Source organism: Pipistrellus kuhlii, unplaced genomic scaffold (genome assembly GCF_014108245.1).
Source record: "Pipistrellus kuhlii isolate mPipKuh1 unplaced genomic scaffold, mPipKuh1.p scaffold_m20_p_2, whole genome shotgun sequence".
NCBI lineage: Eukaryota > Metazoa > Chordata > Mammalia > Chiroptera > Vespertilionidae > Pipistrellus > Pipistrellus kuhlii.
The window spans coordinates 143,449,107-143,461,244 of record NW_023425515.1 but is presented as its reverse complement, the minus strand read 5'-3'; the positions used below and the strand labels follow the sequence as shown (position 1 = coordinate 143,461,244).

General features: G+C 42.8%; 1 protein-coding gene across 2 annotated transcripts in view; it reads left to right on the top strand.

The window, feature by feature from the left end:
* Positions 1-470: 470 nt before the first annotated feature.
* The window catches only part of ST6GALNAC3 (ST6 N-acetylgalactosaminide alpha-2,6-sialyltransferase 3), a 517,876-nt gene continuing 506,208 nt past the window's right edge, over positions 471-12,138 (top strand). For both annotated transcript variants that reach the window (XM_036446244.2, XM_036446245.2), the window contains exon 1: positions 471-651. In XM_036446244.2, the coding sequence (XP_036302137.1) occupies positions 634-651 (18 nt within the window). In that variant the 5' untranslated portion in view covers positions 471-633. The remainder of the gene's footprint in view (positions 652-12,138) is intronic.

Below are 12,138 nucleotides of genomic sequence, written 5' to 3'. Positions count from 1 at the left end.
ATAACATCTTTGGTTAATAGGTATTTCTGCTCTTATTAATGGCAAATTATTGATTTTAGGGAAGCCCATCACAGAGTTTTTAAGCAGTGTGAAGGCTTTATTAAGTAGCCTCAGGGAACATTTCCTTTGCTACTTTTGAAGAATCCTTATTTGGTGCCTGTAGAGGGGGTGATTCCAAGCCCATTTAACTTTTTAAAAAGTATGAAATGTCTGCAAGGAGTTTCCTTGATCCGTTAGAGGAGACCGAATCCAGGAGAGGAAAAGACCGCCCTCCTCTCTCCCCAGCCTGCTGCTTGCTGGCTTTGTATACGTTGAACGACAGAACAGTTACAGAAATAAAAGAGAAAAGAAAAAGTAGCAAGCACCGAGGGCCAGCCGCGGCGCCCGGGACGGCACGTGACTCGGGGGCGGGGCCTCGCGGGCAGCCGGCCAGTGGACTGGACCGGGGGCGGGGCCGCGGCCCGGGGGGCGGGGCCTGTGCCCGCGCAGCTCGCACTGAGGTCCCCTTATTTGGATCTGCGGGAATGTGGGCTGGAGCGGTCCTGCCTCGGTACCAGCTTCCAGCGTGTCGCCAGGACTGCCCCTGACTCAGGCGCGCCCACCGCTCGGTGGCAGGAGGGTCGGCAGAGCGCCATGGCCTGCATCCTGAAGGTAACGGCTCGCGTCTGTGGCTCCCATGCGTGGCTGGTCAGCCAGCCCCTTGCTGCTGAGAGGCACGGAGTCAGCCGCGGTCCCACTGCATCCTCATCTCAGTTGTCTTTTCCTGGCACCGATCTTCTTTTTGTTCCTTTTGGCAAATGCATATGGAGGGAGATTCTGAAGCATGCAGTTTGCACAGCCTCTCTTCCCCCCATTCTTGTCTGCTCGTGCCTGCATCGAAGGAGCTGCAGACTGTTGGCTCCTGGGGAAAGCAGGGCTGTCTGCGGAATAATGGGGATGGCAGGGAGGGGAGGGGTGTTCCCGCGGGTCCTGAGGCTCTTGTTGCCTGAGGCCTTTTGGGGGCCACGGAGAGAGAAGAAACTGTGTATGGTTATTGGTGGGGAGGAGTGTAGCACTTTGAATGGAGGTGAGAGTGAGCAGAGGGGTGTACTGCTGAGCAGTTGATGCAGTTAGTGAAGACAGAAACTTCGGAGTTTTTTACAGGAATGAGTTTTCTGTGAGATCTGTTAGCTCCAGGTGTCATTAGCTCTATTTTGGAAAAGTTCATAGCTGGATGTATTTATTAGTCGAGAATTTCGGACCCTCCCTTTGCTCATACATTTGAACAAACAAAATGATTGCATTCCCTGTCAGAGTCCTCCGCTCAGCCACCCCTTCTTTGTTGAGTTTTCTTTCTCCAAGTCTGTGTTGTTAGCCGGGACTGAGCATCTTTCTGGGTTCACAGCCTTGGGGCATCAGGTGGGAGTACTTGGTGTGAGTGCCTCACTTGAGAACTTTTCATCCCACAGGAATAGGGTTTGTTTGTTTGTTTTTTCCAGCACTACTGTTTCTACCCGCACCAAACCTAATCTGACTCAGGAATGCATGACCCAGCTAGTGTAGCTCAGTGACTGAGCGTTGACCTATGACCAAGGAGGTCAAAGTTGGATTCCCTGGCAGGGCATATGCCCGGGTTTCCGGCTTCACACCCAGTGTGGCACATGCAGAAGGCAGTTGACTAGTGATTCCCTCTCATCATTGATATTTCCCCCTCTTTCCCTCTCCCTTTCTCTCTGAAATCAATAAAAATATATTTAACACACACACACACACACACACACACACACAGCATGAAGGTTTTATGGGCTTGAATGGCGAATGCAAAGGTGTATTTGTTCCAAACTTGGAAGAACTGTATGTGACAGAGGAGAACACCATAAAAACAACTTATTTTTAAAATTGTGTTAATGTGAAATGTCTTTTGTTTCTCTGTAGAAACAACTTCTCTGCTAGTTACTTCTTCCAACATGTCTTAGTGTTAAGGATGCAAATTAGAGACTAACCTAGTAGAGTTTGTTTCCATTTGACTAAGAGTCAAGGAGATCAGATATTTCCTGTGACTTTTCTGAGCTTCCTGTTTGGTTCCGGGACATTTTTCTGGTACACAGCAAATAGTTGCAAGATCAAGAGGAAATAATACATCAGTATTACAATATGGGATTTTTACCTGGAAGACTTAACACAAGGACTGAACTATGAATACGAATCGCCTCTGGTGTTTCTTGTGCTATTAACCGAAAGGGAAATTGAGGAGCATGCCATTTATTGTTGGCTGCCTTCTTTCTTTTTGGTTTTACCCTCCCTATCTTATACATGTTCCAGACAGTTTTAGCACACATCCGCGCTACACATGAATCTGATCTGACCTTCCTAGCACCTAACACTGACCTCAGAATTTGGGGCATATTTGAGTCCTCCTTACATGTACTCCTCCAAGACTAATCTGGTATGCATACAGGTAACCTGCAAAGAGCTTTGGACTCAGAAAGACCTTGGTCTGAATGTAAACTCTGCCACTTGCTACCTAGGTGACCTTAGGCAAGTTGTTTAAATGTCTTTGAGTCTCAGTTTTAACAATATAAGATTGAACTAATAGCATGGATTCCACAAGATTGCTGTGGGGATGAAATAAAATTGGGTATGAAATTTTTTTACCCAATGCACAGGCATTAAAAAAATGTGTGTGTTTTTTTTAATTGATTTTTTTTTTTAGCGAGAGAGGAAGGGGGAGGGAGAAACATCAATGAGAAACATCAATCTACTGCTTCCTGTATACCCCCTACTGGGGATTGACCCCATAACCTGGCCATGTGCCAGGGAATCTAACTGGTGACCTCTTGGTGCTGAGACCAGGCTCAAACTCTGAGCCATACCAGCTGGCTGATACTGACATTTACTATGTGCCCATTTTTCCTAATAAAACAATAACCACAGTTTAACATATAACTTTTATTCTGATATCAAACCCTGCAAGGGTGACTATCATTGTTTAAAACCCCGTTTGACAGATGAGGAAGCCAAGGCCCCTGGGTTTTATAGATTTTCCCAAGGCAGAAAAGTTAAGGATAGAGTAAGCCTGGAGTTAGAACCAAATCTGCCAACAATCCTTATACTTTAATTCTGTTCCCTAATACTATTCAGAATCCTTATTACCTTTGAGAAACAAAGTACCTTTGTGCAATGATGGTCTAGATCAGTGATTTTCAACCTTTTTCATCTCATGGCACACATAAACTAATTACTAAAATTCTGCAGTACACCAAAACATATATATTTTTTTTGCCAATCTGACCCCAAAAGTCTATAATTTAGGTTCATTCACACCAGCTATTGTTGTGTTGGCTGTTGTCATTTTTAATTTGATAATCCAAAGGAAAAGTGGTCAGTCCCCTGACTAAATAGTCAGGTATTGCATGTTTTAAAAACTCTTGCGGCACACCGTGTACCATGGCACACCTGTTGAAAATCACTGGTCTAGGCGGGCTATGGCGGGCCTTTTCCCCTGTTGTCTTTGAAAGGCCATGTTTGCTGGAGTGGAGAGTCTGGAGACCTGGATTCAGTGTAAGCTTGCTCTCTTATGTATGATTTTTATAGTCACTGCAACTTGGAACCTCAATTGGCTCAGGTTGTAGAATGCAGGTAATTATCATAACTGCCTGATAGGGTTTGTGACAGTAAAATAATGGACTATTTTCTTATCTATTTATTTTTAAACAAAACAATTCTCCCATATGCCTGTCCTCGACTTGGTGTTGGCATCACAAGATGTCTAAGCCATTGTCTCCATTCTCAAGTGGCTTATGGAATAGTAAGGGACATGGAAAAGTAAGTGAACATTCTGTTACAATGTGAAGAATCACATACCGTATTTTTCGGACCATAAGACGCACTTTTTTCCCCCCCAGAAGTGGGGGGAAAAAGTCCCTGCGTCTTATGGTCCAAATATAGCCTACACATATACTTTAAAAAAAAAGTTTTTTTACTTGCCCGGCTCTGTGTGGTCTCTGTGTGCTTGCCCGGCTCTAAAATGGTTCTAAATGCTGCTGTTTACTTTACAGGGTTGATTACATGTGTTTATGACTGTGATGTTGGGTTTTAATGCACATAAAATATTTTAGGACACTATTTGTTTCAGAATCTTTTTTTCTTCATTTCCCTTCTCTAAAAACTGGTGTGTCTTATGGTCCGGAGCGTCTTATGGTCCGAAAAATACAGTAGGTCTGAGGAAGGCATAATAGAAGCATGGAGGGAGAGAGCAGAGATCTCTGATTGGGTGATTGAGACTTAAGATACTGGAGCTGGTTTTGAAGACCAAATAGTATTGACTGGGATGGAGCTTGCATTTTAGAAAGATAACTCTTGAGGCAGTGTCACTTTTACTCTGTGGACAAAAGCAAATCTTCTCAACACGTTTTTGAGGTAGATTTTATTATCCATTTTACAACGAGAAGTTGATTAAAGTCTCATTACTGCCTACACAATAGTGACCCTAACAGTGAGACCACAGCAGCTAGTGGTGATCTTTGGGGGCATCCAGAATTATCTCATCAAGGTTTTGTGCATGAGAAGGCCTGTTCTGCCCAGGCATAGAGCTGGCTGTCAGAATAGAAGGATGATTACCTCAATAATCATGTAATTGTGGAATTCATACTCACTCCACATGGCATGGGCTGTAAGGTCAGAAACATGTGGATTTTAATTGTAGCTCCACCATTTACTAATTGCATAACCACAAGTGACTTTCTTGATCATTGCCTGTGTTTCTGCAGTGGGGATCAACAGGTTATTCTAGGAATTAGAAGAGAATATCTGCATGTTAGTAAGGATGAGCTAGTTATACTACAGTAAAAAGTCTTACTAGGATTACTTCTTGACATGCTCCTGGTTAGGTAGCTCTCCTGGCTAACTGCCATTGTGAAAAATCAAGTCAAAGACCAGTTTCTTTCCATGTGGTGTTTTGAATGTCTTTGAAATTTGATGGACAAGAGAAATATTTAATTTGTATCTATTTGATTACTAGTGAAGTAAAACTTTTTATATTAATTTTATAATAGCTTTTTTTCTTTTGTAACTTACAGTTTAAAATTTTATATACTAAAACCCATTTAGATTTTCTTCTATGATTTCTACCTTTGATCAACGATACTTTTTGAGTATAGTATCTTATATACCTTCTATATTTAACAAATATTTGGTGAGTTGTGTTTAGTTATTTTTCTATTCAACACTGAAGTGGACACTGAGTAGACAAATGGGCACAAGAAATTGTGAGTCATTTCTTTCTTGGAGAAGATTACGGTTTTGCCAGGTTGCTGAGAATTATGAGCATGAACTAGTTAGATAGTAACACAATAGGTGCATGACTAAGTTACTGTTACCTTCTCTACCAGATACCTGTCATTGTATAACATTTATTTTAATTGATGGAAAATTGGATGAATGTTCATGTCAAGTTATGCACTTTGTGTCTTCTCAGTTATTCTTCCTTCACCTGACCCAGACTCAATTCTTCCTCATTTTGTATCAATTCTATCTTAAGAAATCTCTCCAATCTGCCCATTACTTTCTATCTTTACTCCTTCTGCCTCATCTAGAGCCTAGTATTTGATCTTTTGAAATAGCCTCCCTTCCTTCAGCCTCTTCACAATCTTGCCCATTTTCCATATCATTCTCAGAGTATTGTGCTAAAATGTACTGCTGATCAAACCACTTGTAGGCTTAAATGCTTGTCTTGGCTCCCCAACTACTATGGGATAAACCCAACTATTTAGCTTGGCATTCAAGAGCCTTCAGAATCTGGCCCTGTCCAATAACTGGCCTCACTACCTACTGCTTACCCATGGTCCAGACACTTATCTAAACTTATCCCAAGTTGGTACATGTAGCACCTCCCTCCATGGCTCTATGCCTTTGCAGCATGGTATAAAAATTGAGAGCCTGGGCTTTGATGTCTCACTGTTCCAGTACAGTGAGATCTCTAAGCCTCAGTTTTTACATCTGTGAAATGGGACCAAAATAGTGCCTACTTCTTAAGGTTATGAGGAATAAAAGAGCTAATTTCTGTGAAACAGAACCTGGATATAATTAGTCCCTGATAATATTTATCTATGAGTTGTTATTATATATGAAGTTTTCTCTACAGGAAATTCCCTTTCTATCACTTTCTTCCACTGACAGAAATTCTACTAATCTTTCAACTCTTATTTCACATCTGCATTCAAACCTTCCCCTGCTTGAGCAGGCTTCCGCTGGCTCTCCTGGCCCTAGTTTTTATCTCTGTAGCAACAGGTATTACTCTGTACTGCCAACTAGTTAGTTACATGCCAGCGCTTTTGTTTGACTATAACTCATAGAGGGCAGGAGCCTGCAGTAGGTCAATGATCAGCTAGTGTTTACTAAGTGTCAGTAAATGAGTACTGTTCTTGCCCTAAGTAAGATAACAGACTCAATGGAAAGGCAAATAAGCTAGTATGCAAAGTATGCAAAGCATTTTGAAAGGTATACCTAGTGGAATGAGAGTATATGGGTTGGGATGGTGGTGTTGAGTCTTGAGGCAGAAAAGACCTTGTCTTATTCAGCTTGTTATCAATAAGAACTAGCCTGGCTCTCAGTAAAGTGTTTCCTAAGTGTTTGTTGAATGAATGCATGGTGTTGTGAATTTTTTTTATAAAAACGCTGATTATGGACATGGAACGAATCTGTCCGCCTTTGTAAACAGTTGGATCCTTCATGAAAATTGCACAGATTTTTCACGCTAACATATAGCAAGTCTAGAGTTTATAAATTAATTTGCTTCTTAAAATCCTTCTCAGTTTGTTTCTTGTAAATCTGTTACTGCTTCTCAAAAAAAAAAAAAAAAAAAAAATCTGGAGCCAGTTTGAAACCTAGAGAGAGGAGGACGAAAGAACTGGACTGGGAGGAAGGAAGAAGGAAAGTATAGGAGTCGCTTATCTTTTTGATGTGATCATTTTGGTTCTCCACTGTAAATGGAAACAAAGAAGCAACAACAACAAAACAAAACCAACACCCACAAGCACAGTTTGTGGTTCTCAAGCTATGAGTCTCAAAGCCTTTGGAAATACATAGTATGGCTTCCCTGAGGCTGGGGAGCTCCGGAGACTCACAGGTACACAGGTTACACCTCAGAAACTCTACGGCAACCGCAGCAAGTAGAACAGACAAGGCACTTTGCCTGATGAGTCTCCTATGGCATTGCTTCCTGCTGCCCAAGAAATGCTGAAGTCTCACTACCGGCCCGGACTAATTTCCAGGCTCACGGTGACCAAGCATATGTGTTTTGCAACTTCCATGAGCACACTTTGGGGAACGGGCTCTTGTGTAGAAGCAATGCTCTTTGGGTGAATTTATAACAACAGCAAGGGTAATAGTTACTGTTTATTGGAACCTGGGATGTTCCGGCTGGGTCCTGTGCCTAGTGCTTCAGATGCATCATCTCATGTAAACTTTTATTACAAGTGAAGATACTGAGGTACAAGAAGGCGAGTGGCTTGTCCCAGGTCCTGTGGTTGGCCAGTGGCGAAGGTGGGCTTTACCCCAGCTCTGTGTGGTTATGTTCTGTCTTCAGTGCCAAAGAAGGGATTGTAGGAGCTTTGAGCTTATTTCACCATCTTCTACCCGGGCAATACTCAGTCTAGACAGCTTCCCAACGCCAGCCTGGTGGGGATCACTTTTAGCTGTGCTGTTTTTATTTGTTCCTTTCTCAGAGTTTCCTTTGTGACAGAGGAACTAGTGGAAATAGAGGGGCCACAAAGACTTGGGGAGATAAGAAGGTTCTAATTCTGCCTCTAACACCGAATAACCCTTTGTACCCCTCCCCTCCTTGCCTGAAAAACTCTGTCTCTTTGGGGAGTGAAGGAGAGGGGTGGTTTAGACTTAGGTTTACTCTTACCTGTAGAGCTCCTTCAAAGCTTTGGGAAGAGGCCCTGGCTTTTTTTGTATTTATATTTAGAATTTTATATTTATTTTCTGTAAGAGACCCACAAGTTGTATAAGCTTCAGGCTCTCCAACCTGGGTCCCCCCATGGGGTGTTGTTGGAGTTCGAAGGAGATAATGTTATTGATGCATTTTATATGGCAGAAGGCACTGTACACACGTGGCAGAACTATTATTAATCCTATCTAATAAAGAGGGAATATGCTAATTGACCATCATCACCTCACAAAGATGGCAGCACCCACAGCCAATAAGGAGGGAATATGCTAATTGACTGCCATGGTTTCAAAGGTTGCAGCGCCCAGTCCCCTCAGCCATGCCGGGCAGCAGGTGCAAGGCACAGCCGGGCCCATCTCCAAGTGGGTCCAGCCTCTCCGTGCGCCTATGGAGTCCCCCAGTCCCTTTAGCCCCCCAGCTGCCCAGAGCCGGCCCAAGGTGCAGGCAAGCCACCAATGGCAGCTGCCCGGCTGCCCAAGGCTCAGGTAATGAGGGCCAGCTGAGGCTTGCACTGCTGGCAGTGGCAGCAGCAGAAGTGTTAAGAGAGCGTTGCCTTCTCCTGATCGTTGGGTTGCCTTCTGCCTCTGAGGGCTCCCGGACTATGAGAGGGGGCAGGCCGGGCTGAGGGATCCCCCCCTCCAGTGCATGAATTTTCATGCATCAGGCCTCTAGTATTGTTAATAATCATATAGCAGTTTGAATCCAGGAAGCTATCTTGGGGGCTGGTGGGAGAAAGAAGGGCTTAGATTCGAGGAAAGCAGAGGGAGCCTGCAACCTTTCCAGTGGATGACAGGAGAGTTACGAAATCTCCTGCCCAGGAGGAAGATGTCTATCTCTTTACCCGTACTTGCGCCTGAGAGCTGGGAGTTGGACGAGTTGTTTTCTGTTTCCTGGCTTCAGGGAAAAGTGCCGGATGGCATTTTTCTAATTGGAGAGGGTAGATTTACAAGTGCTACCTGGATCCCATTACGGAAAGCGGCAATTCGCTCCTGGTTATTAAAAGGCTCATTATTCAGTTTATGGATTATCCAGATCCTGTCTGTTCCTGGCCATTCTGATGTATACCCTGTATGCATTTTACTGCCAATTATCACCTCCACTGAAGCTGGGAAGAGAGAGGAGCTGACCCCAAATTGGTTCATTCCTCTCCTTGTTAGCAGCTCTGTTAAGGTTCCTTAGCAGGAAGTAGTTCTGGGAAAAATGGCTTAAAGGAGGTGAAGGGATTATCTGTACCTTCACTGTTCTCTCCTCAGCTCAGGGATTGAGAGTGGGTCCTGGTTCTTATTTAAATTGGATTTAGGGTCACTAAATCAGAGAGACTGTGGCCTAGGGCATCCACAGCAGTATCAGGGTAGGGAACAGTCTCAGAGGGACCCTCTGCCCCCACACTCCTTATCTCCAGGCCTGTCTCTCATTTCCTGTGTCATGTGGAGGGGTGGGAGCTCACAACATCTGGTACTTGGGAGAGTTGGGGAAAGTTAACTCACAAAGAGATTTGTTCAGGGGCCAGGAAAAGGGAGATCCTTGTACACGAGTCATTTAGTGCTTGTGTGTAAAAAACGATGTGTCTCTGCATATGCATAGTGGATGTAAATATATAAATAGAAATATTCACCTACATCCATTCGACCCAATAATATTTTCTCATATTTGAAAACTCTTGCATGTAAAATCCTTTTCCAGAAGGGACTTGTCTAACTCTAAAGGCTGTTTGTTTCCTAGTGAATTTATTAGCTGTGCATTCACCAGACACAAAGGAAAAACTTCTTGGTCGGTTATGAAAACTGAATTTGCACTTTCCTTCAAGAAGATCATGATCACAGGGAACTGGGAGTAAAATGTGTATGTCCTGTGTTGGGAATGAGCTATGATGTGGGATTTAAATGTGCACATGGAGCTCATCATAGATTTTTAGGGCTGAAGTGAGCACGGGACTGTCCTGGAACCATTTCCCACCTTGCTATCCAGTAGGACTATCACGCAGGCCACTTAGGCATTTTTACATTTTCTTTTTTTTTTTTTTAAATATATTTTATTGATTTTTGTACAGAGTGGAAGGGAGAGAGATAGAGAGTCCGAAACATCAATGAGAGAGAGTCATCAATCAGCTGCCCCTTGCACACCCCCCATTGGAGACATGCCCACAACCAAGGTACATGCCCTTGACCGGAATTGAACCCGGGGCCCTTCAGTCCCCAAGCTGACGCTCTATCCATTGAGCCAAACTGGTCCCAGCCATTTTTACATTTTCTAAAAGCCACAGTAAAAAAGCAAGCAAAAAGAAACTGGCAGAATTTAATTAATGCATTTTATTGAACCCAGTATATCCAAAACATTTTCATTTCAACATGTTATTCATGTAAAAATGGTTAATGAGATATTTACATTCTTTTTTTCATAAATCTTCAAAATCTGTTGTATATTTTGCCATATAGCATTCATCAGTTTGGGTGCTAAATTTTTACTGAAAACACTTGATCTGTATTTGGAGTTTATAAAATGTATAGTCGAAAAAGATTCACATTTCCAAGTTGCTCTTAGGATGCTTAGAAGTATTCTAGGAGTTGAATTAAGTATTGATCTTTAAATGTAAGCAAAGTAAAATAAAATAACAGTACTTATTTCTGACAAAATAGACCTCAAAGCAAAGGCCATAACAAAAGATAAAGAAGGCTACTTCATAATAATAAAGAGATTGATACAACAAGAAGCTATAACCCTGATAAACATATATGTACCCAATTCAGGAGCACCCACATACATAAAAAATCTCCTGGAAGATATCAAGAGAGAAATCTACAACAATACAATCATAGTAGGAGATTTTAATACACCACTGACATGACTGGGTAAATCAACTAAACAAAAACTCAGCAAAGAAACAGCAATTCTAAATGACTCACTAGATCAGATGGACTTAATTGACATCTTCAGAGCATTTCACCCCAAAGCCACGGAATATACATTCTTCTCAAGTGCACATGGGCCATTTTCAAAAACAGACCCCATATTGGGTCACTAACAAAGTCTCCCCAAATTAAAAAAGATTGAAATCATACCAAGCATTTTCTCAGACCACAGTGGCATGTAAGTGTATTTCCAGTAGGACATGATCTCACTCATCTGGGAGAAATGGTGAACAACATAGACTGATGAACAAGAACAGACCCAGAGATAAGGAGCCATGGACTGTTGGACCTCAAAGGGAGGGTGGGGATAAAAGGGAGAGATCAACCAAAGGACTTATGTGCATACATATGAGCCTAACCAGTGGTCAAGGACAATAGGGGGATGGGGGCATGAGTGGAGGTGGTGGGGGATTGGAATGGGGAATTGAGGACAAATATGTGATACCTTAATCAATAAAGAAATTTAAAAAAATTAAAAAATAAAAAAAAAGAAAGGAAAAAGGAAAAGAAAAAAAAAATGTGGTTCCTTGGTCACACCGGCCATATTTCAAGGGCACAGCAGCTGCAGGTGAGTAGTGACTGCTGAATCGGGCTGCATGTTCATCAGTATTCATCCTCACCATCAGAAGGGACCAGTGAATTGGAGAGCAATGCAAGGAGATTGGGGAAAGGATTGTCTACTGGCTAAGGAACCGGAACGGGAGGACACCTTTTTGGTCAGACTCTTGGCAGCCAGAGGGAAGCAAATGATGAACAACTAATGAGTGCTGCATCTAGGGACACATCGGAGCCTTTGATGACCCCATGAAATTCCTCCTGAAAATGAAGTCTCAGGTTTTCCAGATTCTGAGCCTGTTTGGCCCCCCAGATGTTGAGCAGCTGTGAATTCTCCCCAGGGCGTGCTGCTTTGGTCTCAGTGTGGTAGTGTGAACTCCTGGAGGCTTTGAGGTCAGAGGCAGACTTGATCCACTTTTATTGGAGTCATTCCTTTGCTCCAGGGGGCCTTTCCCATATGGCAGCAATTCAGACAGAATAAACCATATGTCTTCTTTTAAGTCAAGGGAGTAAGGTGATGGGAGTTCCTTTGTACAGTTGGCTTATTTTTTACTGCCTGTTTGGGTATATGTGAATTCAGCGATATGTTAATAGATGTCCAATGGTGCTTAGAGAAAATCCACTTGTAAATCAGCAGCTCTGTTTTGCTTACACTTCTGAGTTGTATTCCTGCCTTGCTCTACTTCATCTTCCCGGATCATAGACATTAGCATTTTTTCATGAGATGAACATTTCATTATAATA